Raw genomic sequence first — 27,063 nt, forward strand, 5'->3', positions numbered from 1 at the left:
ATTGACAAATTTGACAGATAAGTGAAACAAAAGATACGAAAAACCATTTACATAAAAGAGACAGTTCTATTTTTAAACGTCGAATCGTATCGCTGTCTCTTTCTTCGCCTGAGCTTCGAAATTCGGTTTTTTCCAGATTGTTCGAAAAAATAATTGAAAATGTAAATAATCGAGGTATTTATTGCAATCAAGACATGTGGTAAGAGATTCCATGTGTTTTGTTTACTTTCGAGTTATAATTGGTACATTTTCGACACACGCACGACGTCATTTTCAATTTATTTAGGTAAGACAAGACGCGGCACGTTCGTGACTGCGCTCGATGCAGACTAAACAACAGACGGCCCAATTGGGCCGTATTTGAAGCTTCACAACGCGCGCGGTAGTAACATATCTGGTTTGAGTATTTCATCATTGCTTCCCAGTGATTATATTATAATTCCCATCAGAATTATATCATTAAATACATCGAAATCACTGTATTTCCTATAAGCCTAGCACCATACTCCGTTTATACAAAAATAGTTAACTAAAGTAGTATGGTTCTGAATATATATCCAGTAACATATAAGTCTCGGAGACTACAAAATATATTATTATAGACATATTTTAGGCACTTAGAAATACTTATTTATATTCAGTAATATCGTTGCGCTAATTCTATAGAATATTAGTAGTTCGAGATTGTTAAAGCAAAAAATATATAGGAACGGCCGGATGGTGCGTCCTCATTCGACGTACGCGCACATTATAAAGAACCGCAGCGGGGGAAGCCGCATTTTTTTAAACTTTAAATAACTAGTGTGCGATATAAGTAAAACTAGCTTCAAATGAAATCATTTTAAGAGTCTTTGTTAATAAGGTAATATTTAATAGGACAACAGTTTAACTGCTTTCAAAATAGAATCTCACATAACACCGAAAAACCAAAAAGCTCTTATATTGTATTGATTTGTACTATCGAAGAAAATTGATTCATAGGTTCAACCTACGAAATAGGAATGACGACAAGGTCAAAGATTAGCTGATTTTTTAAATAAAATAAAGACATAGCGATAAAATATAAGTATTTCCAAAACTTCAGCTTCATAACTTATGTATTTTTTTTGTTATGAGCCTTCAAAGTTGGTTTTCAAGATAGTCAAGTCGATTTTTTTTATAAAATGCCTTATACTTCGATCGCAGATTCCAGGAAATGCTTTTGTATTCTATTGTTGTCGCGATCACCGGTGCTCTTATGGGGCTTGAAGAATTAATTTTTGTATACCATTTGTATTACCATTATTGTATGGATATCTTGGAGTTTTTAAGCTGTCAAAGTCATTTTAAACCGATATTTTTATTTTTGAATGGTCCATCACTTACCAACAAGAGAAAAAATTTTTCGTCATGCCTATTGTCAAAACCAGCCGGAAGATTACAGTATAACCTGACCAATTAATGACATAGGTCCGCCATCTGCCTACGAATCAATTTCTTCGTTGATGCAAAACCTCTTTGTGAATTGAAAAGCAAAGGCTAAATATGCCTTATTCTACGCAAGATTCTTCAAACTATATCACCAATATAATCACATAACGCCCATATCCTACACATGGAGTAACATCAATATTCAAATATTTATGGCAGTTTAGAATACCCATATTAATTAGATGAATGTTTTGTCAGCTGCCAATGTCCTGCATTTTTCAGCTGCATGGTATGCAATTTACAGGCAGATAGTCGAGACTTTTCATAATAATATTTGTTCACTGATCAACCTTTTCTATGGCACTCGTAAAAAGGCCAAAGTTGACATCACACTAGGTGGGCCTGGGTCAGTTCAGACCGCAACGCGACGCGTAGATGCATTTCTTAATTTGTGTGGATTTGACGGATTAGCAAGACGTATAACGCAATAACTCTGTCACATCCATACACATTTAGAAATGCTTCGCGTCGCGTTACGGTCTGAATTAACCCTTAGGCTCACGTCAAAAGCTAAATGAGTGCAGATCATTGACGTCATTTATACGGGCATGGTTCAGTGACGTCTAGTCTATATTATCTGTATGGGCCTGGTTTAGTGACATCGCAAGCCAGATGGGCGTGGTTTAGTGACATCACGAACCCGATGGGCGTGGTTTAGAGACGTCACATGGTATAGTTAGCTCATTGTCTAGTGTCTACACAGGCGTGGGCTGGACATTGTTCAAATGTCTGGTCTCGCGCGATAGATGTGATTAAGTGACGTCACGAGCTAAGGGCTCCCACACATAACTGCGAATTCGCATCGCATCGCAAATATCTGCGACAAAACTCATAATAAAAATGACATTGCGATGCGATGCGAATTTGCAGTTTTATGCGGAATCCCTCAGAGCCTGTCTAGTGTCCACATGGCGCGTTGCGTCGACGCAACGCTGCCGTTTGACGCATAGCCGGCCACACGGGCGCTGCGTCATCGCAGCGTTATTACGGAACAGTCTTGACGTAAACACCCCCTCCCGCTTAGTTTCGGAGGCTGCTGTCCGTCATGTGTGCGTTTCACGACGCAGCGCGCCGTGTGAACACCTTGCAGGTTATTTGTATGTAAAACAACGCAACGGCAGCGCTGCGTCGACGCAACGCTGACGCAACGCGCCGTGTGGACTGGCTCTTACTGTCTACACGGGCGTGGGCTGCGCAGCATCATCGGTCTGGTCTCGTGCGAAGCTGAGGAAGACCTCCTCCAGCGTGGTCTCAGCCACGGCGTAGTCCTGCAGCAGCGGGTAGCTCGCCCGCACGCTCTCCAGACGAGCGAACAGCTCGCTGTACGGTAGAGCCTCGTCGATGTGGTAGTGCAGCATCGTCTGATGATCGAGGAAACTAAATGTTAATGACGAAGAAGCAAGAAGCATTACAGGGGACCGCACTATGTACCGGCCCTTCAAGTTCTATACAACTGACGTTTGCAAAACGCCCCACTGACGATTTGCAAACGTCAGTATGGAACTTGATGTGTCGCGCCGTGTCGTGTCGTATTAAGGCGTTCGCTGCGTTAAGCGTGTGTCCGGCGCAGCTGCCCGTCGCGGGCGCCCGCGCCGTGCGCTCGCCATAGTAATCGTGTGACGGCTGACCCGCTCAACGCAGCGCTGCTCTAAGGGATGACATGAATGGTGGCCGCGCCGGGCGCACGCTTAACGCAGCAAACGCCCTTAGTGCGGTCCTGTCTTTCAAGTCAATTGAATGCAAGTTTAAGTACTATCATGGTTCTAAAATGATTCAAGAGCAGTGGTACTCAGCCTTTTATTTACGGGCTACAAACACGTTTTGGTCTCGGTGTCGCAGGCCGCAACCAATTTTTTTGGGTTACAAAATAACGTTCTTCAAAATTAGCGGTTTAGAAGTGGAAAAAAATTTTACGTCTTCCACGACATATTATATAATACACATACATACACATAATATAATATGTCGTGCAGAGGCATTATTTTGTTGGTGGGCGTGAATTTCAAAAATGTTTAAATTGTCGCGAGCCACTGACAAAGTCCCGGAGGGTTGCAGGTTGAGTACAGTATTCAAAAGGTATTTCACAGTTTCGCCAATTTCACCAAAAAAATTCGCCATAGTTTATCGCAGACATCTTGAGGAAACTCATTGATGAGAGAACAATGCACGTTTCCACTGACCTTGTGCTCGTCCTTGAGCGTACAATTGAATGTCTGGTGCAGCTTGCTCTTCAGTGTCGACACGTCCGCCGCGCCGCCGCTGCTGTCCGTCTCTGTACACATTATACTGTGTTATAGTTCGGTTGCAAGATACAGAGAAATATACCATTTTATAGTCCGGTCGCAGGATATACAGAAAAATGAACAGCTGGATTACGATACGAAAATATTGATATCTCGTGTTTGTAAAGCGATAACTCGCTTTAATAGGCCAAAAGCCGAAATACAGCAATTAGATTCTAGATTTCAAAAATATATGATCTCCCTTGCTACTCTAGCATAAAATATAAAATTTTGAGTGCGGTTTTAGCAGTGAACTTGCAAATATCAAAGCATCTAAAGAAGCCAAAAGATATTACCGTCAACGTCTTTAGACGGCGTGACGCGCAACACTAGCGCGTAGCCGGCAGCATGCTGCGCGCGGAGAGCGGCAGCGCTGCCGAGCGCTCGCACTCTGCCCCCAGCCACAATGGCGATTCGACCACACAACGCCTCCGTCTCGTCCATGCTGTGCGACGACACGACGACGGCAGCGCGCGCCGCGGCACGAAGCAGCGCCGCCCAACTGTAACATCACATTTAGGTTATGTTATAATAGGCACAAGTAAGTAGCGACACGGCGACTTTTTTTAAAAACATAATATGTAAAACATCTAAAACTTATTTTGCATAGCCTACAACATTAGTCTCAAGTTAATAGTAACACTAGAAAAAGTCGTCATGTTCTAGAATCTAGACTATTCTAGACCCTCAATGAAAACTGATGTCAGGTTATACTGGGTTGTATTACAATATGGTATGGTGGTACATACAGCAAGCGGCGCGCGGACACGTCGACGCCGGCGCTCGGCTCGTCCAGCAGCAGCAGTCGCCCGCCGCCGCACAGCGCCGCAGCTGCTGCCAGACGCCGCGCGCACCCGCCCGACAGCGCGGACACGCGACGCGACGCGAAACTGTAAATACATAAATACATGAATGTATAATAAATAAGAAATGAAAACTGACCATCATACTAACAAGAAATCTACACTTGTATGTTTGTTCATAATCATGCTGTACATGACTGTTCTGAATAAGGAAGAAAAATGCGCTGTGAAAACAGTCGTAAAGTTATACAATGTTTTGTAGTTGTCTATAAATACTTTTCAAATGTAGCTTAACCGTTGTTCAAATAGTTTGTTTCACTTAAGCGCAATATGTATAGACTTAGTGTCTAAACACACTAGGCCGAAGTTACGCGGCGTAAATTCCGCATGATTACGTCCGCATTGTCAAACGCATACAAAATACGGACGGAACGTGACGGGATAGTGTGTCAAAAACATTGCGGGCGTAATCATGCGGAATTTACGCCGCGTAACTTCGGCCTAGTGTGTTTAGACCCTTAGGCCCTCTACGCTTAGGTAAGGCCACCAAAAAGTTTTCATCATGCCATTGGTCGTGTCGTGTTACTAACCGTTGCAGTCCAACACCGGAGAGCCAGGCGTCGGCGTCGCGTGCTGCTGCCGTCGGCGACAGCCCGCGCAGCGCCAGCAGCAGACGCAGGTTCGCGCCGCAGCTGAGGAACTCGTCCTGGTGGGAGATACTCATTATATACAGGGTGTTAACTAAGTGATAATATTTTAGAGTGTACATCATATTGTGTAACATGCAATCTCGATTTAATAAATACCTAATTTGGAAATACTAAATCCGAGTTTTTATTCAAATCAGAATAAATTTTTATTTTAAATGTTTATTGAAGAAGACAATATTATGTTGTTCTGTTTGGTATATATAACACTTTCCACAACCATCTTGAAGATGGTGGCTTGTATGTAAGAGTCAGTCCACACGGCGCGTTGCGTTACGTCGTCGCAACGCAAATATTTTAGCGCATAGCCGGCCACACGGGCGCTGCGCCATCGCAGCGTTATTACGAAGCAGTCTTAACGTCAACACCCCTCCTGCTTCGTCTCGTGGGCTGCTGTCCATCATGTGTGGTTATTTGTATGTAAAACAACGCAACGGCAGCGCTACGTCGACGCAACGCTCTTATACTCACCAGGCCACCGAACTGCGGGCAGTAGCCCAGCGCGCGCAGGTATCTGTGTCGCGCGCGGTCCTGGTGGTGGCCGACGGCGAACACGCGGCCGAGCGTCGGTCGCTCCAGGCCCGTCAGCATCTTGAAGATGGTGGTCTTGCCCGCGCCGTTCACGCCGAGAAGACCGAACACCTCGCCTTAACAGAAATCATGTTTCCTGATATAAAGTACTCTATAAGATAAAAACATTCTCTATCTGCCGCACTCAGAGTGGAACATTAATTAGTTAAGGGCCTGTTTCACCACTTCCTGATAAGTGCCGAATAGGCTATCCACCACTTAACTTGACAGATGAAGTATGGAGAAGCGTGGGAGTCCTAAGCGAAAAAACTCGTAAGTGTAAAAATTTTAAAGTTACCTTTTTTCACTGAGAAGCTAACACCCTTCACCGCGTTGACGGACTTGCCCAACACCTTGGTGTAGCTCTTGTGCAGGTTGTACGCCAGCAGCGCGTCCGTTATCTTGTCTTTTGCTGAAGAATTACATTAAAAATAGTATTTAAAAAAGATAAAACCGACATAAAAATTGTACGTAATTAAAATTCCCTATCTCGAAAACAACCGAAGCTAAATATATTGATGAAACTTGCAGTCTTCCCCGAGTTGAACAATACCTAGTACAACAAAAAAGAATCACTTAAATCGGACATGTAGTTGTAGAGGGGCATGATGACATAACCCCCAAATTTTAAGCTCAAATTGAAAAATCTGAAAATCTTGAGAAATCTATACTAATATTATAAATGCGAAAGTATCTCTGTCTGTCTGTCTGTCTCGCTTTCACGCCAAAATTACTGAACCGATTGTAATGAAATTTTGTACACAGATAGCCTGAGAAAGGACATAGGCTACTTTTTAACTGGAAAAGGGGGTTGTAAAAATGCGTAAATTTGGTCAAATTAAGTTAGTTCCAAAAACTCAAAATAGATGGCGCCAAGAGTCCCCTAGATCGCGCTATTGCTTGCTCATGCGTATTTCTATAAGACGTGGTACCATGTAAAGCTAGGTCTTTCGATTCTTTCGATTGTTATACACGTTCTATACTAATATTATAAATGCGAAAGTATCTCTGTCTGTCTGTCCGTCTCGCTTTCACGCCAAAACTACTGAACTGATTGTAATGAAATTTTGTACACAGATAGTCTAAAGCCTGAGAAAGGACATAGGCTACTTTTTAACTGGAAAAGGGGGTTGTAAGGGGGTGAAAATGCGTAAATTTGGTCAAATTAAGTTAGTTCCAAAAACTCAAAATAGATGGCACCAAGAGTCCCCTAGATCGCGCTATTGCTTGCTCATGCGTATTTCTATAAGAGGTGGTACCATGTTAAGCTGAGATTTTGGATTCTTTCGATTGTTATACACGTTATTAAGTATTAACTAAGAACTCACCTACCAACTTAGATTAGATATCAAATTCAAAAACAACAGCGCCAAAACTACTGAACCGATTGTAATGAAATTTTGAACACAGATAGTCTAAAGCCTGAGAAAGGACATAAGCTACTTCTTACTGGAAAAAGGGGTTGTATAAGGGGGTGTTTATGCGTAAATTTGTTCCAAAAACTGGAACAGATGGCGCCAAGAGTCGCCTAGATCGCGCTATCGCTTGCTCATATGTATTTCTATAAGAGGTGGTACCATATCAAATTAATATTTAGATTCTTTCGATTGTTATACATATTATTAAATAACTCACGTACCTATAATAAATTGGCTATTGGGCAAAGCTAAAGTTTAATTAAAAAAAATCATATTATGTGCACACTACACAGCTGTTTTGGGTATTTTGATTTAAGGGGTACCAGGGTTTTAAAAAGCTTTTGACACCAATTTTATTGACACCGCGCGCTATAAACTGAAGTTCACGCGGACGAAGTCGCGGGCAACAGCTAGTACATAATAAAAGGACATTTCTAGTTATCCTATAACAGCAATACATTTTTAGTGTAGTGACTAGTGAGTGACCCCCTCCAATTAAACTTCAGGCTGCGACCGCGCCTAGTTTTCACCTCCATCGATGTTGATCCATAAAAATATTATAAATGCGAAAGTGTGTCTGTCTGTCTCTTACCTCTTCAAGCCCAAACCGCTGAAACGATTTTGCTGAAATTTGGAATGGTTTGCTGGAGTTCGAGTCCCGGGAAAGGACATAGCATAAGTTTTATCCCGGAAAAATGTACGGTCCGAACGTTTAAAAAACACAAAATTTATCGTCATTTGTGAGTCACTGTTTCTTCCACCTGATACTTTGGATTTAAATGAAATAGGTATTCTATGAAATTATCACTGCAAGTTTTGTCGTCGGGTTTTGGAGAACATGGTGGTCCATCATTCATCAGCACTAAAACAATTGTTAGGTACTCAATTAATATCTTTATAAAATGCAACTCAAATAAAATTGACTTGACTGATAATGCAATTTTAGGTTATATCGAATCACATACTTTTTTATTTTTACAGCATTTTTGATCTAATTTCCTAGTGGATTCAGGAAAAACATTTGTATACTGACTATCTATTTTTGCTGTTATTTTTGCAGTCTACGATACAAAAACAATTAACACCAATTTCTAAAAATTTCAAAACAAGATTGACAAGTTTGTTTGACTACTAACTGCCCTTTGGTTGCATATTTTTGCCACGGCAAGCGCGGCAATCGCTTTCTTTACCCCCTCCACCCACTTCACACGCTCCGAATACTCGGCGAAACATGGTGGCAGCGGTCATTGACTCCCTGTCAAAAACTTGTCATTTTCTATATAAACCGCGATTGACAACATCTAACACTTCAATGTCAATCGCGGTATAGATTTTACAAGTGTTTGACAGGGAGTCAATGATCGCTATCGCCATGTTTCGCCGAGTACAATATAGGTATTGCTGCAGTTTTCGAATTTTATTTTTAATTACGGTTTAAGCAGAAGTAGCGTTTAAGCAGAAGATTCGGTTTATAATTTTATTACGCAACAGATTACTATTGCTTTATTAATTTGATAATTTGATTTATTGATTTGTTTGATTTATTGCTTTATTTGATTTATATTTAATAAGTAAGCTTTTTCGGAGAGATTAAACCACTCCACAAAAAATTATTTCTTAAAACAAACATCACTTTGCTATAAGGTTTCTCGAAGATGAATTTTGTCTTATGGCCGTTCCCAATATTTGATCTATCTCTGGTTTTGCCCTACTAGAGATAGGAATAGCTCACAATTGACATAAAATATATGTCCCTAATGTCTAATGTGAGCTATTCCTATCTCTAGTAGGGCCAAACCAGAGATAGATCAATTATTGGGAATCGCCGTTAAAGTATAAGAAGTAACGGATCGGGTACGCTATATAGACTATAGTGCGATTTAGTTGACGCTTAATGACATCTGTTGACAACAACTTGAACATTAGTAGTAAGCGCAGGCGCATACCATGTTTGAATGTTTATATTATCTTCTGGACTGTATAAATATAAATAAATTTTCAATTTTGGAAGTCTCACTGAAACTAAGGAACGGCTGACCAGATTTGGCTAATTCGAGTCTTGAAGTATTTGTGGGAGTCCATCGGAGCAAAAATGGTCACATTTAGCAATTCCTCCCAATCAATTCAGCAAATGAATTGTCAAAACTGTCAAACTGACAAATGTCAAATTAGTACGAATTACTAGATATGAATTGCAAACAGACTTGCATTATGCGATTTGATTTTAAAAGTATGAAGCATAACATGATTCATAATATGATTCTTCAAAGGGACCATTTTAGCCCAGAAGGTTTCTACGGTGAGAAAATTTAGAAGTTAAATGATTCGAAATTCACGGGTCATCTATAGTCAAAATAAGATGGCACTAGCGGTCATTGACCTTTATAGTCTAGGAGTTATGTGAAAATGCTAGCACTGTATTCTGTTAACTTAAGAAAAAAAAATTGAACTCTAAAGACATACTATTATAGATTCATCTGAAAACCTCTTGGAAACACTTAGAATGATAACCTCAACTATTTATGAGTTCGAAGTGATAACTAATACACTTCATACTCAGTTCACATCGAGTACGTAAAATACGATATCAATTATCGTTTACACTAACATATTGTATACATACTAGTACTTTATTATAATATTATAATACATACATACATGAACTATATCGGAGTGTTCTAAACACTCCACAAAAATTAATTTCTTTCAACAAATATCACTTTGTTAAATGGTTTCTCGAATAATGATTTTATGTTAGAGTCTATGAAGTAACGTGTCGGGTAAGTTATAGCGCGATTCAGTAGACGCTTAGCGACATCTGTTGACAACAACTTGAACTTCAGTAGTAAGCGGAGGCGCATATTATCATGTTTGTATAGATTTTAAATTTTTATATTATTTTATGTTAAAAATGCTAGCACTGTATTCAGTTAACTTAAAAAATTAAACTCTTATAAAGACACAAACTATTATTATGGATTCATCGAAAAACCTCTTGGAAACTCTTAGAATGATAACCTCAACTATTTATGAGTTTAAAGTGATAACTGATCGAGTAGACATCGAGTATGCAAAATACGATATCGCCCATATACTTGAAACATCTGTTACTTTATTTTTAATCGTAATTGTATAGAAGACGATGACATAAGTCAAGTTTTTTGACAGGGGTCAATGACCGTTACGGACAGAATTCGGCAATATAAAAATAGTTGATAAGATAAACATTCTCGGACGATGCAGCGTGTTTTAAGGATTACTGCTTTTAACAAGGTGACGTACTGTCAGAGAAGTTGATTCATAGGCAGATGGCGGGCTCAAGTCATTTGGTCAGATTATGTCAAATGTCAATAGACATGTTTGTCTTGATAATTTATGTCATGACAATTTTTTTTCTCCTTGGCAAGTGAAGACCATTCAAAATAGAAATCTCGGTGAAAAAATGACTCTGATAGCTTTAAAACTCTCCAAGATATTACAATTCAAAACTCACATAAAATAGACCTTCCCAAAACGCTCCACACAAAATGTCAGCTAACTGTGACGTCACGTGTTATACGTGGGAGAGCCATGCTTCGGCACGAATGGGCCGGCTCGACCGGAGAAATACCACGTTCTCACAGAAAACCGGCGTGAAACAGTGCTTGCGCTGTGTTTCGCCGAGTGAGTGAGTTTACCGGAGGCCCAATCCCCTACCCTAATCCCTTCCCTACCCTCCCTTATTCCCTTCCCTTCCCATCCCTACCCTCCCCTATGACCCTATTCCCTCTCAAAAGGCCGGCAACGCACCTGCAGCTCTTATGATGCTGCGAGTGTCCATGGGCGACGGAAGTTGCTTTCCATCAGGTGACCCGTTTGCTCGTTTGCCCCCCTTATTTCATAGAAAAAAACACTTAGCTAGTTTGTTCGATAGCTATGTTAAATATTGCGTTTATGAAAGTGGTTTCATAAGAAAAAATGTTATAAATTGCATAACTTATCGAATGGTATATAAAAATTAAGAAATTTTATAAAAAAAAAGCGACTTGACTTGAAAACTTTGAATGCTCATAACAAAAAAAAACATAAGTTATGAAGCTGAAATTTTAGAAATACCTATTTTTGACCTGGTCGCAATGTATGTCGTGATCTGACGGCTGGGTTTGACATAACGCGACCAAATTATGTAGGTCTGCAGTCTGCCTACGAGTATGAATCAACTACTCTGATAGTAGTTAGTACGAACTCTGCCGCCAACCTAGGACGTTGTCGCCCCCCTAATACTAGGGGGGCGACAACGTCCTAGGAATTAGGATGGCGGCAGGTCATATTGGCCGCGGCAGCGTCCTATACAGGACGCTGCCGCGGCCATGGCCTATACTGGCTCTACATAAATCCAGAGTTGCGTTCGACTCGTGTAACGTCAATTCCATAACATCTAGACCAGGCGGGGTTCTCAAACTTATTTTGTCTACCGCCCACTTAGAGAACAAATTGCATCTAGAATGCATCTAGATAGGATTAAAATGCATCTAGATATACTCACGCAGGTCGATAGCTTTCCGCACGTACTCCGCTTCGCCGCGCACGACGTCGTCGGCGTCGCGCGTGACGGGCTCGGTGTAGCGCGCGCTCGCCATACGTTCCATCACCACACCGAAGACACCGTATTCCATGAGTATGACTAGGGTCTGAAATTTATTACATTCTGTTACTATTTTCATATTACAAAAAAATATATCAATTATACAAACATAAAAACATACAAGAGTTACAGTCAGGCGATGTAAGTACTTACTATCACATCGTCTTATCTTGGACCTCAACCTCAAAGCGGGCAGCGGGGCGGCGGCGGCGACGGCGCGGGAGCGGTGCTTTTCAATGTTTAGATTTATATGGAACTGGCCTCGAAGGTAGCGGCGCGGCGAGCTGCGCGCGGGTTACTAGGCGTCTTCCTGCGCCGCCGCCACCGCTCCCGACCCGCTGCCCGCAAAATTCGAGGCCAAGGCCTAAGTTATACTTGTGTTATGGCAATTAGACAATGGATGCACACTCAACAATCTTGTTCTTTAGTATATTATCCTTACAACACTCACTTTCACACAATAACACAGTTCATCACGTAGCCTTTTTGTTGTTTTAAAACTCACCATGTAAGCAATAAGATGTCCAAAGAGTATGAGTATGGTCGCTCCCGGCGCGTACTCGTCGAAGCACAGGTAGCAAGTACCCTCCACACCTGCCAGATATAGACCACAAATCTGTCATCTGTTCTAAAATTCATGACAGATCTGTTCTAAAAAGGGAACTGCGTAAACCAACAAGCTTAGGCCAAACCTACGCGACCAGGCGACTGCGAAGCGGAGCGTCAAGTTGTCAAATGAGTGTTTTGTATACAAAAAACACATTTGACAACTTGACGCTCTGTCACTGAAGCGTAGGTTTGTTCTAACCTTTAATGTATAATCACGTAGCTTAAATCGAACAAGCCCTTTTAATCCCTAAATTGTATAAGAACAATATAGCTTTGTTTCTGCTCCTCGGCAGACATTGGACATTTTTATGATTGGACGTTATTCTAAATGGTAATTTTTCTAACTTGACATGACGTCGGTCACGTATCATGACGGAGTGCCGTATTTATATTTCATTGAGTGTACCTAGGCCACTTTATTTCCGCTGCCTCATATACGAAATCTGCCCTAGGACATTGTCGCGCTAAGGCCGCGGCGAATACGGCCTGTTATATATAAATCCATGGCTGTCATGATGTAGCCCGCCGTCGTGCGAGCGGGATTCACCGGATTGGGAGCGCAGGGCGGCCACGGCATTGGTGCTGGCGACGTAGGCGGACCGCATCACGGCGGCGGTGAACTGGTGCGGCGGCACGATGTAGCCCGGCGTCGTGCGAGCGGGACTCACCGGATTGGGGGCGCAGGGCGGCCACGGCGTTGGTGCTGGCGACGTAGGTGGACCGCATCACGGCGGTGGTGAACTGGTGCGGCGGCATGAGGTAGCCGATCGTCATGACGACGTAGTACAGCCAGCCGCGCGGGTCGTCCGGCGTGAACGTCTGCATCAGGTCCATCACAGTGTACACGGTGGGGGTGATGAAACCTGCGGCAGCGTGTTAGTTAATGTCAAAAGATTTGTCTATACATCTATACATATAAATAAAATTGGAGTGTCTATTTGTAATATTGAAAGAACCGTTTTTGCTACATGCATATGAATCTATATACGCTACATACACCAAAACAACATTTTTTACAATTTTTGTCTGTATGTCTGTCTGTCTGTTTGTTCCGGCTAATCTCTGAAACGGCTGGAGCTATTTTGCCGGGATTTTTTTGGTAGATAGCTGATGTAGTAAGGTATAACTTAGGCTACTTTTTAACCGACTTCCAAAAAGGAGGAGGTTATATTTTACTTTTTTCATATTTGTTAGCGGGACATTTGTTATCTTTGTTATTATACTATGTTGACGCGGACGAAGTCGCGGGCAACAGCTAGTTAAGTAATATAGTAAGCACAGTATTAATTATAGTAACATGACGTCAAGACGTTGTCTTGTGTAAAGGAACTGTCATGTAACCTAAACTCATTTTGTCTTAAAGTGTCTTATGAATGCAATAGTAACAATAATTATAAGTTATTTATTTGCTCAAAGTACAGAAGTTTCATTATAAATTTCATGATACAGGAAAGTTCGTTGACGAATGCAAATTAAGTATTAGATTTTTTGCCTTATTATATGGCAGATGTGTCAGACAGACTTAGCAAAACATTTACATACTAACGAACACAATATCATGTACTTGTCTGTTGTAAAAGCAGCTCGACAGATAAAGATGAAACACACACACCGTCTGTATAGTTATACTAACCGAACGAACGCCTCCGTGGTCCAGTGGTTAAGAGCGTGGCTCTTGACTCGGAGGTCGTGGATTCGATTCCCGCGTTGGAAACATGTTATTTCCAAGTTTGGTTAGGACAACGCAGGCTGATCACCTGATTGTTTGACAAGTAAGATGATCCATGCGTCGGATGGGCATGTAAAAAGTCGGTCCTGCGCCTGATCTCTCGCCAGTCGTGTCGGTCTTCCGTCCCACTGGGTTATGAGAGTAAAGGAATAGAGAGTGCTCTTGTGTACTGCGCACACATTTGGGCACTATAAAATTACTCCTGCGTACCTGGCCTGGTTTCAATGAAACCGACCACCGTCACCGAAACCTGTGTGGGGGGTATTATTATTATTATTACTCACCGAAAACAATAACAGCAGCAATGAGCACGCCGCCGGCGCCGCGCTCGCCGAACCAGAAGCTGACGAGGTAGCACAGCGCCAGGAACGCCATTATACCGGCCAGGAGAGACAGGAATAGCACACCTGAAGATAATCACAACACAATATTAATTTTGACGTTGGTATACTGTTGTTAAAAGCGATGGTTTACCTTTTAAGAAAGAAGAAGATAAAGTTCATGTCAATGTGGAATACTTTTTTTTAATCAGGTTTTGGCCCACCACACATTCCCACCACTGTATCTCCTGCGTCGCCAGGATCAACAGTGGTAACCAACCACGAAAACCCTTTGATATGATCTCAGGGAGCCCGAGGGACATGCCAAAACTGACTTGGGACCCGCAACGAAAGTAATCAGAAGAAAATAGGAGGAGTAGGAAGAATATGCACATTAGCTGTATTTCTTGAAAATAACTCAATAAGAGCGACGCCACACGTGATAATCCATACTAATATTATAAATGCGAAAGTGTGTCTGTCTGTCTGTTACCTCTTCACGGCAGACCACTGAACCGATTTTGCTAAAACTTGGTATGGGGATATTTTGAGTCCCGGGAAAGGACATAGGCTACTTTTTATCCCGGAAAAATGTACGGTTCCATCGCGATAAACAAGTTTTGGTGCAACGGAGTTGCGGGCATCATCTAGTACTTTATAAGATGACAATGATAGCGTCTCGAAAGTACATAAGTCCCGAAATATGATAGGCATATTGACTATTTTTTTTCTTATCGGTAATTGAAAGACACTTAAAAAAATAGAAACATCGTTGAAAGAATGAGTCTGATAGCTTAAAAATTCACCAAGATATGACAATTCAAATATCTCATAAAAAAGACCTGCCCGAAACGCTCCATACAAAGTGCTACGAAAGTATGACGTCAGTCTTTCGTAGTTTGTACGCATCGGGAGACAACTATATTAAATATTGCGTTTATGAAAGTGGTTTCATAACATAAGTTGCTTTTAATTGCATAAGTTATCGAATGGTATACAAATATTAAGAAATTTAATTGAAAAAAAAATCGACTTGAATATCCAACTTTGAAGGCGCATAACAAAAAAAATACAAATGCTATCAAGCTGAAATTTTGGGAACACTTATTTTTTACCGTGATTTCTTTATTTTATTAACAAAATTCGCTAAACCTTGACCTTGTCATCATCCCTATTCAATATGGTCAGTGAAAATATGACGTCGGTTATATGACGTCATCGTCATATCGCCGCCCCCACCGAATAGTATCGTAATCGACTATTACTATAGAAGTGCTTTTATAACGGATTATTGCTTTTGAAGGCCAATTCCACCTCGTGAATTTTTTTCATAGCGGTCGGACTGATAGTTTTTGAGATAGATATTTTGTAATAAACATACAAGTATTATTCGCCTACGCATAAGCAACAAACTTTACGACGAACACTATAACAATAACATATTACTAATTTCTGAATGACCAAACTAATATGGCAAACTGATATCGCGATCTTATTCCGGTACCAAAAAACAAAAGGCGGCTAAAAACAGATGTCAGTCAGGACATTACCATATTATTCGGGTAAAAAGTACATTTCATATTTTTAGTAATTATATATTGCAATTTTATGTTCTAAAAGTAATAATGGTTTTATAGAATACTGTCTAAAATAATGAATAAAAAAATACTGTCTAAAAAATAAAAAAGGATGAAAGCATGATATATAATAGAGGAAAACATTTAAATAGGCCCCATTAAATTGATAGCACTACAAAGGAAATTATTATGAAACATTAATCTATTTCCTGTAGTAGAATCACACTATGTTAGGAAGGAGTCATCACGTCTGTATTTATCAGAGAACCTTAATATTTCAAAAATGTATAGGTTATATCAATCTTGGTTCTCAAATCAAAATTATGCACAGGAGCATTTTGCTTCTAAGCGGCAGCATGAGTCTATTTTTAATACTTCCGTATTATTCCTTTTTTAAACCAAAAAAGGATTTGTGTTCAATTTGCTCCCAGTACGATCAAGCTACAGATACAGAAAAGGTATCTTTAGAAGACAGTTATAGGAAACATCGGGAACGTAAGGACAAAGTTTGCGAAATTAAAAGGGAGGAAAAAGCTTCGGTTGATCCCACTAGAACCACCGTTGCCGTTTTCGATTTGGAAAAAGAACTCAGCGTTCCTCAATCTGAGGTGGGTATTTTTCATTATAAGCGAAAGTACCCCATTTATAACTTTGCCACTTTTAACTCACTTAATAAGTCAGGCTATTGCTATGTCTGGCATCTTTCTGCTGTCAAAAGAGGATCAAATGAAATCGGTAGCTGTTTACTACAATTCATACAAGAGGAATCACAAAAAGGCATAAAAAATATATCTTTCTATTTTGACGGCTGTGCAGTGGCAGAATAAAAATTGATTTATTTTTGCGATGTATCTTTATGCTTTAAAAACTTACGGACTGGAATGTATAACCCATCGTTTTTTTGAGACCGGCCATAGTCAGAGTGAGGGTGACAGTATGCACTCGTGTGTTGAACGTGCAATGAAAAATAAAGTTTTGTACACCCCAGACCATGTCTACAGCATAATACAAAATGCAAAGGTAAAGGCGAGAAATATATTGTAAAAGAAATGGAGCAAAATAACTTTTTTGATTTAAAACGCCTCATTGTCAATAAAAACTGGCTTAAAGATACACAGGGTAAAAAGATTTCATCGTCGAAAGTAAAGGAAATAAAGGTGTCTCAAGAAAGACCTCATGTGTTGCAATTAAAATATAATTTTAATGAGGAATACATTGACTTAGATACTGATTTTGACGGCAACAAATCAAAACGTGGGCGGCGCCCAAAAAATTTGGCACCTACAAACTTAGATACAGACTTGACACATCTTTATCGCCTTTGCCCCTGCCTAAGCCTCTGTATGATGATTTACTTGGTCTATGTGCTAATCAACACATTCCTAAACATTATCACGCTTTTTACAACTCACTTGTCTGTTGTGGAAATTCGGAACAGACACAGTTAGACGATCTCGATGAATTAGACCTATATGAGGCTTCGAAGGTATAAAAAAAGTATAACTGATTGTTATTTTACTGTAAAATATTATATACTTACCTTTTGTTATAATATTATTAAAATACCTTTAAAATAAAAATAAAAAATGGTTTTATTTAAGAATCCAGTTAATTATTACAATATATTTTATGTTTTTTAAATTCTGTATTATATTTTTACATATATAGAGTATGTTTCGCTTGCCATGGAATAATAAAGTTAATATATTTTACGATTAACATGTGACTTACTCTTAGCGTCGAATATAATGGTAACAGTCGATTACAGAGCCAGTAAACATATCTGTAAGACAGCCAATAGGATCGCATCAAACTATTACTGTGTAGTTCGTTGTCGACAACTTACCCGAATAATATCGTATTGATGTGTTACGGACAAAAATTTTATTTAAATTTCGGTATTATACTTTTTGACTTATAATATCAGTAAGAAACATCATTATATTTTTTAAAAATATTAAGATATCGCAAAAAAAAATTAGCTTTCTTTTGGTATAAAAATAATTTTCCTGTGTGAACCTGTTAAAAAGTTATGAGCCAAAAACCGTTTTTATTTCTTCCTGTAAAATTTAGATTTTTTGATTACGATTTTATTCGGTGGGGGCGGCGATATAACCGACGTCATATTTTACATTTGGTATGCATATACAATACAATAAGTATTATAGTTTGTGCGTTCTAGGATGATATGGGTGACAGTTTTCATGTTCCTTGCTACGGGTTTTTTTACAAGAAAACAAAAAAATCAAAATGTAATAAATTATATTCCATCTACAAAAACAAATGTTTCCTATAATTGTAAATGAATAAAAATGAAAAGATGCTAAATGCTAACTTATTAATAAAAATTATAAATATTAACTGTGAAATAGGAGTATAAAATTATTGTTACGAAAACATTTGAAAAATGTCATATGCATGATACGGAACTTATGTCAATAGAGATTGACTCTGTTGAATCGAAATCAAATCGATAAAAAAGGGCGGCCATCTTAAATCGCCGGCACCACTGAAATGTCAGTACGAAATCGATAATTTCGATTGCAATTCCTTTACGATGTGATTCGATATTTTTAAACTATCGATTAATTTTTGTTAGGTAACTTCTCTAATATTGTCAATAATAATGATTCACGCATATCATCATAAAACGCACAAACTATAGTGAGATAAGTGTGACGTTTAATTAGTATATTAAGTAATATTTGCAATCATGATATTCCCTTGATTAATATTTGTCGTGTACCTATAACATTGTTCAATATTTGTGGCGGTACCCACAATCCGCCTAACATTCCTGCATCGCGCTATCGAAGTCTTCTGAGCGCGTCGGTATATATACGACAGCTGAAATGTATCACGTGGGCTTCGGCCTGACCGAGCATACCACCTCGCTCGGTCGGAAGATCTTCCTTTGTGGCGGCCACTCGTCGAATACACCGGGTAGCCCCTTATCATGTAACTCTGATGAACATGAATTTCATTGCATATGGTCGATATTTTGACGTTTTGGACTTTTTAAAACACATTTAAAAAGTTATAATACAGTTCGACAAGGCTTTATATGAACTTGGCGAGAAAAGGAACTAAACGCTTCTATCATACAAAAACGTCACTTTTGACATGTGTTTGTCAGTTCTCCTTTACCAGCAGTGCTCCCGTCAATGTCACCCTTTTAAAGCCTTGTCGAGCAGTATCAATACAGTGACGTTTTTACTTTTTAAATTGACTCGAAAATGGCAAAATTAGGGGAAGTTCACATGACCACTGTCACTCACCCAGGAAGTCGGGTTGATCTATGGTGTGGTCGGTGTCGATGGTGGCGGCGGCGACGAGCACGGACGCGGCGAGCAGCGTACTGTACGTCAGCGTATGAGCCGCCAGCGCCGCCAGCCACGGCAGCGGCGCGCGCGCACCCGCCAGCACCTGGAGTCACATAAAATGTTAAGTACATATATTATATAAGTTTGGGGCTACGAATAATAAAAACTAAGGAAGAGTAATTGTGTCAAAATATTTGTCCACGAGTCTACAAAATGTGACACGAATACATACAATATACATTACTTTATGCATGTATTCGGTACATAATTTTGTGTAAATATAGAAGTGAAAATTAATGTCAACGGCTTTATTTCGTAAATTTGAATGTTAGTGTTTCGTTGCTATTGCCGTATTTTAGTGTGCGAAAAGGAATATTCAAAACGGTTGAAGTATGGGAGTTACGTTTCCTTAGTTAGTTTTATTATTCGCAGGTTTAGGGTAAGGTAACGCGCCGAAATAATGTGAAACCTCGCTGCGCGCACATTCGTCCGTACCGCACGCGCCGCATCTCGTGTAGTGCGGCGCGTACGACGCGTTCGGTGCTGACAAATGTGCGATCAGCTTTAGAAACGGCTATCATGTCTTCACAGGTAAAAGATCTCGGAAGTCGAAATCTTGTCGTTGACTCGAAAAAATTATGCTCAAAATCAAAATAAAATATGACGCCAATAATAAAATTCTTAACCTGCAGATGCCGCGCACCGCTCACCCGCTCTTTGCATGGAAGAGTTACCGCGTTGATTATCGTCGTCATCATAACTGTAATGAAATAAAATAATAATATTTTTTAGTATCTTAGTCGTACTCTGCTGGGCCACAAAATAAAGGGCTGAAACACGACTATGTGTTGACAGAGTATGGCAATCCATACTAATATTATAAATGCGAAAGTGTGTCTGTCTGTCTGTCTGTTAACTTTTCACGCTCGAACCGCCGAACCGATTTTGCTGAAATTTGGCATGGAGATACTTTCGAGTCCCGGGAAAGGACATATGATAGTTTTTATCCCGGAAAAATGTACGGTTCCCACGCGATAAACGAATTTGGGCGCAACAGAGTTGTGTAGCAACGGCCTGTCTAGAGTCTGTCGTGTCTGTTTTAAATGAGTGAGTCTGTCTTTAATGAGCGAGATCCCAAATGCTGAATTAAAAAACTGCAGCGTTTGGCATACGTCTGATATGATTTTTACTGTCAATCATAAGTCCCAATCCAATCCCAAGTTAATATAATTTTCAATCATTAATATAATTTCCAAAAAAAAAACTCAATTCACCCACCAAAAACGACCATGCTCGCCCACAAGAACAGTGAATCCAGGTCCTTGGAGCGAAAAGTATTGACTACGGGTTCCGACTTTATGGGCTGGTTGTTGGTAGTGATCGCGCCCGCACCGAGCGCCGCGCCGAGTGTGTTCGCGAGCAGGCTCGCCGCGACCGGCGCCGCGTGGTGACGAACCGTTGTGTATAGGAGCTGAAATAGGTATGTAATATCTATGGACGCTTCACACCACGTTAGTCTGGCCTCGTGATAAGTACCTGAAGGACTTGTGTTACGGGTACCAGACAACGGAAATATATTTAATACTTTATACTATACATATATTTAAGATTTTCATTATAATATTATGAATTATGATACACATTTAATACACATCCATGACCCAGGAACTTTTGAAAAATTTTTGTTCCGTCGGCGGGGTTCGAACCCGCGACCCCCGGCTTGAGCTACAAACACACCCACCAACAGTTGGTGGGTACTGGCCTACTGGGTATAATGTAAGTAAGTGAAAGTGACTAATTGTCTAACTCAGAGACATTTAATTATGATTAACCTTCAATTCAACGAAGAGTTTGACTGATAATGTATGGGGCTTATGTTAAAATTTTAGATTTATTTCATTTGAGTAATTAATGTTCGTTTCTGAGTGCGGCAGTATTAAGTAAAAACCATAAATTCAGACTGAATAAAAGTTGTCATTCGCTACAATTAATTTAGATTATAACGTATACTCAGCTATGTATGGCTTATTGTTTCTCAACAAATACAACGGCTATTTTTAGATCAAAATGAGTTGAAGATGTTATGCAACAGACCGTGATCAACAAACATTTTTTGTTAGTCTAAGTAAGTTTATTTTAGGAAGAAATCGTAATTTTTGACATACCTTGGCATCTGTATCGTTGATTTCCAAACCGACCAAATACTTGTTATAGTCCATAATGTCACGCTTGCCGATCCGCAATATGTCTGGAAAAATAACATTGAAAATAAGCTTTATTGTTTAAGCTCTAATATTTACGTCATAACTACATCTATACTACTGCATACTACATACACTGAACCGATTTTGATAAGGCACATATTTTATAGCAGTTTTTATATCTGAAAAAAAAAAAACTTTGGCAGCTCATATCTTCAAAATGTGACACTTTACGCGGTTTTGTCCAAGATTATTTTTTGTTTGTATTGATGTTAGCTATCCATTTTTGAAAAAAATATTCGTGAACGCGAAAAAACACAATAGTGGTACGGTAGGTCGGCCAAAATCTTCGTACCCTTTTCAGAAAGCTACTGCGCCTGACTTCTACCTTAGGCAGCGTATACACTAGAGCTGCTTTGCAAGGAATGTGTTTTTTAAGAACCAATAACATCGCTAAGAAGCGATTCTATTACATTGTGGTGGTACCCACAATACGCCTAACATTCTTGCATCGCGCTATCGAAGTTTTCTAAGTGTGTCGCTATATATATACGACAGCTGAAATTATACGTGGGAGAGCCATGCTTCGGCACGAATGGGCCGGCTCGACCGGAGAAATACCACGTTCTCACAGAAAACCGGCGTGAAACAGCGCTTGCGCTGTGTTTCGCCGAGTGAGTGAGTTTACCGGAGGCGGAATTCCCTTTCCTATCCTCCCCTATTCTCTTCCCTTCCCATCCCTACCCTCCCCTATTACCCTATTCCCTCTTAAAAGGCCAGCAACGCACCTGCAGCTCTTCTGATGCTGCGAGTGTCCATGGGCGACGGAAGTTGCTTTCCATCAGGTGACCCGTTTGCTAGTTTGCAGGGGGCAAACGAGCAAACGGGTTTGCCCTTGTCTTTCATTAAAAAAAATGTATCACGTGGGCTCCGGTCTGACCGAGCATAACCCCTCGCTCGGCCGGAAGATCTTGGCCTCCACGCTTATTCCCACAAGATCTTAAAAACACTTTCATCGCAAAGCAACTCCGGTGAAAACGCAGCCTTATTGAGGTCAATTACCTTCAGTAACATTCTTTGACGGCGTCACTTTCACACCAGGGTACCAACTCTCCACCAGCTTCACACTGGCTGGGTCGACGTTGAGCAGGATCTTGCGGTCCATGTTGCTGTAGAAGTCCAAATCCATGGGTACGCTGTAGTTAGTTGGCTTGGCGTTGTAGTTGTTGGAGCCGAACGTCACTGACACTATGATGCCGATAGGCAGGAATACTTGCTGCAAAAGGACGTTACTATTAAGAATCTTTTTAACCCCCGACAAAACAAGAGGGGTGTTATAAGTTTGACGTGTCTGTCTATCTGTCTGTCTGTGGCATCGTAGCATCCAAACGGGTGGACCGATTTTGATCTAGTTTTTTTTATACCTTTTATTAGCGAGTAAGCCGGCCCTTAGACGATCAATTGTATTGTGCAATATCACGCTTCAATTTTATTGAACAGTTTATTAGACAATTCAATAATATTACGAAATACGTTGTATTGCGCAATAAAATTGCTCGTCCAGGGGCCCGCTATGACAGCAGAAGAATCTAGCCGCAGTATTACGATTATTACAAGATAATATCGAAGACATACGTCATTTAGCCGGGTTATATCAAGTCAGCATATTTTATCGTGAATTCGTGATCTGTTTATTTGGCTTAACAAAGCTTGACCGTCATAAAAAAGTGAGACAGTAAAATTGTGGCTAAAAGTTTTACTGTCTCACAGGTCAAACGGCAATGTGTAATGAATTGCAAAACGGTTTATTTATACATAAAAAAGTTATTAATTCCTGTTATATAAATAAACACAACGCACCAGAACGAAGAACGACATCTTGTGAGCGGCGATGTACTGGAAATGTCGCAGGAACAGCGCGCAGAACTGACGCGCGTACAACTTCATTCCGGTGTACTCCGGAGTTGCCGACGGGCCTATAACACAATACACATCATTAGACTTATTGTTTTTGTTACTGATGCGTTCGAAACCAAAACGAAACTTTACGTTGCAGCATTGCTCAAACCTCATTGGTTTCTAATGCTGTTTAAATTAAGTTGAATAATTGTATATGTCTTATTTGTAGAGATGTATCGATCATGACTTTGGCCGACAACCGACTAGCCGATTAGTCGGCTGCAAAGAAGCCGACTAATTTTAAAATTTCGGAAAGTTTTAAAATTTCGGAAGTTTCCGTAACGCTTTTTTACTGCTGTTTCGCGTCGCACACGCCGCCTGCAAACGTGTCGAATCGTGTTAAGTATGTTTACTTCGCGTACGTTACTTTTTTGTTTAGCTATATATATAAGTACAGTTCATGGTTTTCATTAAATATTTCATGTACATGAAATCTCGATTTAATAATACATACTTAATATTATTAAATCGAGAATATAATGTTGTTAAAATTATATTTACAAAAATAATTTCTTTGCTAGCAAGTGATTTCAGAAACACTTCGTTTAATTTTAAAATGTGTAACACTGATTGAGTGTCTGAACACATTATAAATAATAATCAAGGCTTTTCTTTACTATAATTTCAATAATAGCAAAAAAGTAAAAAGCCGATTAATCGGCGCTTTTTGCCGACTATTCGCCGTCTAGTCACCGACTACAAAAGTGGCCGGATAGTCGGCTTTACCGACTAGTCGGCACATCTCTACTTATTTGGTAAATAAATTAAAAAAAAAACGTGACGCGTCGCATAATAACGTGGGAGAGCCATGCTTCGGCACGAATGGGCCGACTCGACCGGAGAAATACCACGTCCTCACAGAAAACCGGCGTGAAACAGCGCTTGCGCTGTGTTTCGCCGAGTGCGTGAGTTTACCGGAGGCCCAATACCCTACCCTATTCCCTTCCCTACCCTCCCCTATTCCCTTCCCTACCCTCTCCTATTCCCTTCCCTTCCCTCTCCTATTCCCTTCCCTTCCCTACCCTCTCCTATTCCCTTCCCTTCCCTACCCTCCCCTATTACCCTATTCCCTCTTAAAAGGCCGGCAACGCACCTGTAGCTCTTATGATGCTGTGAGTGTCCATGGGCGACGGAAGTTGCTTTCCATCAGGTGACATGTTTGCTCGTTTTGCCCCCTTATTTCATAAAATAAAGCAATACGAAAATGAAATGTAAAACGGCGGCTATTTGACAATTTATTTTGTATTGCTGATTTGGATGCATAAGCATCAAGACGCGCCTTGTTTTCGGTGTGAAATGACCGCCATTTAGTTACAAAAAAAGATGGAACTTATTTACCATAAGTTTTTGTTGTTTTTTTATTCTTTTTTGAATATCTTACCAGTATCAGCATCAATTTCGTCCAAAAAGCTAACGTCAGCGGCGTCACTGCATAACCTACAAATAATATTGAAATAAGCAATTGATTTATTACCAATTTAAATGTCACAAAATGTGGCATTGGATTTTTTAAATCTTGCATTAATAAATCAAATGGCACATTTTGTAAAGTTCAAATTCATATTTTTTTAATTTTTATTTTTCAATTGCAATTCGCGGAAATTAACCTTGTATCTGCTTTGACATTATTTTCCTAAAGAGGTGCCTAACGGCCGTTCCCAATATTTAATCTATCTCTGGTTTTGCCCTACTAGAGATAGGAATAGCTCAGATTAGACATTAGAGACATATATTTTATGTCAATTGTGAGCTATTCCTATCTCTAGTAGGGCAAAACCAGAGATAGATCAAATATTGGGAACGGCCGTAAGTCAACATCTGTGTGTTATAAATCTAAATGAATAAAAAAAGCGTGTAGATAACAACTCACTTCAAGAACACCTCTTCTAAAGTAGACGCTCCCACACCGATCGTGTCCACCTGCAACTCGCTTCTTCGCGACTCCAACTCTTGAAACAGTTTGGGAAACGCGTGCGTTTGCTCCGCTGGCAGTGCGTACGAGACGCTGTTAAGCGTACGCTCGCGCAGCGTCGCGCCCGCCACGCGTGACGTCACTAACGACGTGATGGCGTCCTCGCGTGGCTCGCCAACCGTTTGACACGTTAGGCGGTATCCGGTGCCTGAAATAAGTAAGTTGTTTAGCGAGAAAATGGTAATACAGATTTACATAAAGAAGAGATAAAGTGTGAGCAATAAACGAAAACCAAATGCGATGCGTTATTACAAAATTTTACGTTTAAGCTTACAAAACTCGATTTAAAAAGGTAAAAAGTCAAATTTTGACATTATGACTTTTTAAATTGTGTTCTAAATATTTAAACGTCAAAATGATAACCATGACAATTCATGTCATAGTTAAACCCATGAAGCTATTATAGAGAGGAGATGGCCTAAGCAACTGTTCACTGTGATTTTCAACTAGGTCCTGACGTCATCATTGTGGGCGGGGCTTAATTCAGTATACTTTCAGCGTTTGTCAGGTGCACACGTAACGAGACTCCCATTAAATTGGTGTTTTTTGCGTTTTTAACAAGGAAAGGATGAAGTATTGTGTTTTACAATGTCGAAAACACTCAGACAGACGTAAATAATTTAAATATAAAAGTTCTAGGACATTTTAGCTTTCAGCAATAATTATACTACTTGACACGAGATGGCCAGACCTTTGAAAGATAATACAGACGTAAATGCTTATAATTTTGCATAAGTTTATTGCAATAATCATACTTGAATACTTAAAACCGTGATACAATTTGTCTTAAACACATTTAATAGCTAAAACCGTATTTATATAGCTTATTATCATTATGAACGTAAGAAATATCCAGGGCCGTATTTAGAATTAAATTATTAACCGCCTTCCAAAAAACGAGGAGGTTGTATTTTTATTAAGTATCGCAATGACAGTTTGTTTGCTAATGTTGATTGTTGACGCGCGCGGCTGTTATTTGGCCAGCCGTAGGGTCGACAAACAAAAACGTTTTTATTTGAGGACATTTCTATTAAGTTCTTGTTTTAATTTTTTTGTGATAATAATTTAGGTAATATGTGATATTATTATAGTAATTGATTAATAAAATAATAGCTGAATCACATTCATTGATAAAATATTACCACAAATCTTTTTCATGAAAATTTTGGCTTCGCTCAAAAAGAAAGAGTTGAAGCTGCCACGGGGTTGACCAAAAACAAGGTAATACCTTAAGGTTGGGTTGCGCCAGAGGCGTGGTTAAAGTTAAAGTTATGGTTATAGTTAAGGTAAATTTAACTTTAACTTTACCCTTAACTTTGACCGGAGAAGTTGACAGATAACAGCTGGTCCAACAAGGTTATAAATGAACGTGGGCGCTGCTGGTAAAGGAGAACTGTCAAAAATGGCGTTTTTTGTACGACAACGTTAGTTCCTTTTTTCGCCACGCGCATTTAAAACCTTGTCGAGCTCTATGGTTATGGTTAAATATGGCGTCTTGA

At 39.8% G+C, this 27,063-nt stretch overlaps 1 protein-coding gene across 3 annotated transcripts in view; it reads right to left on the reverse strand.

The window, feature by feature from the left end:
- LOC121737491 (ATP-binding cassette sub-family A member 2-like) overlaps positions 1-27,063 on the reverse strand; it is a 49,415-nt gene that overhangs the window by 1,766 nt on the left and 20,586 nt on the right. For 2 of the 3 annotated variants that reach the window (XM_042129177.1, XM_042129175.1), the window contains 19 exons: positions 25,463-25,712; positions 24,974-25,029; positions 23,494-23,609; positions 22,696-22,909; positions 21,598-21,680; positions 20,711-20,903; positions 20,119-20,192; positions 19,388-19,535; positions 14,497-14,619; positions 13,152-13,346; positions 12,380-12,468; positions 11,776-11,920; positions 6,131-6,244; positions 5,734-5,909; positions 5,146-5,261; positions 4,502-4,642; positions 4,049-4,254; positions 3,651-3,742; positions 2,643-2,831 (listed from right to left, as the gene is read on the reverse strand). In XM_042129177.1, coding sequence (XP_041985111.1) covers positions 2,646-2,831; positions 3,651-3,742; positions 4,049-4,254; positions 4,502-4,642; positions 5,146-5,261; positions 5,734-5,909; positions 6,131-6,244; positions 11,776-11,920; positions 12,380-12,468; positions 13,152-13,346; positions 14,497-14,619; positions 19,388-19,535; positions 20,119-20,192; positions 20,711-20,903; positions 21,598-21,680; positions 22,696-22,909; positions 23,494-23,609; positions 24,974-25,029; positions 25,463-25,712 — 2,717 coding nt within the window. In that variant the 3' untranslated portion in view covers positions 2,643-2,645. Of the gene's footprint in view, positions 1-1,282; positions 2,131-2,637; positions 2,832-3,650; positions 3,743-4,048; positions 4,255-4,501; positions 4,643-5,145; positions 5,262-5,733; positions 5,910-6,130; positions 6,245-11,775; positions 11,921-12,379; positions 12,469-13,151; positions 13,347-14,496; positions 14,620-19,387; positions 19,536-20,118; positions 20,193-20,710; positions 20,904-21,597; positions 21,681-22,695; positions 22,910-23,493; positions 23,610-24,973; positions 25,030-25,462; positions 25,713-27,063 lie in introns of those variants that run through there. The other variant, XM_042129176.1, reaches the window with a different exon arrangement.

The sequence above is a fragment of the Aricia agestis genome, chromosome 20 (assembly GCF_905147365.1).
Source record: "Aricia agestis chromosome 20, ilAriAges1.1, whole genome shotgun sequence".
In the NCBI taxonomy this organism is placed as follows: domain Eukaryota; kingdom Metazoa; phylum Arthropoda; class Insecta; order Lepidoptera; family Lycaenidae; genus Aricia; species Aricia agestis.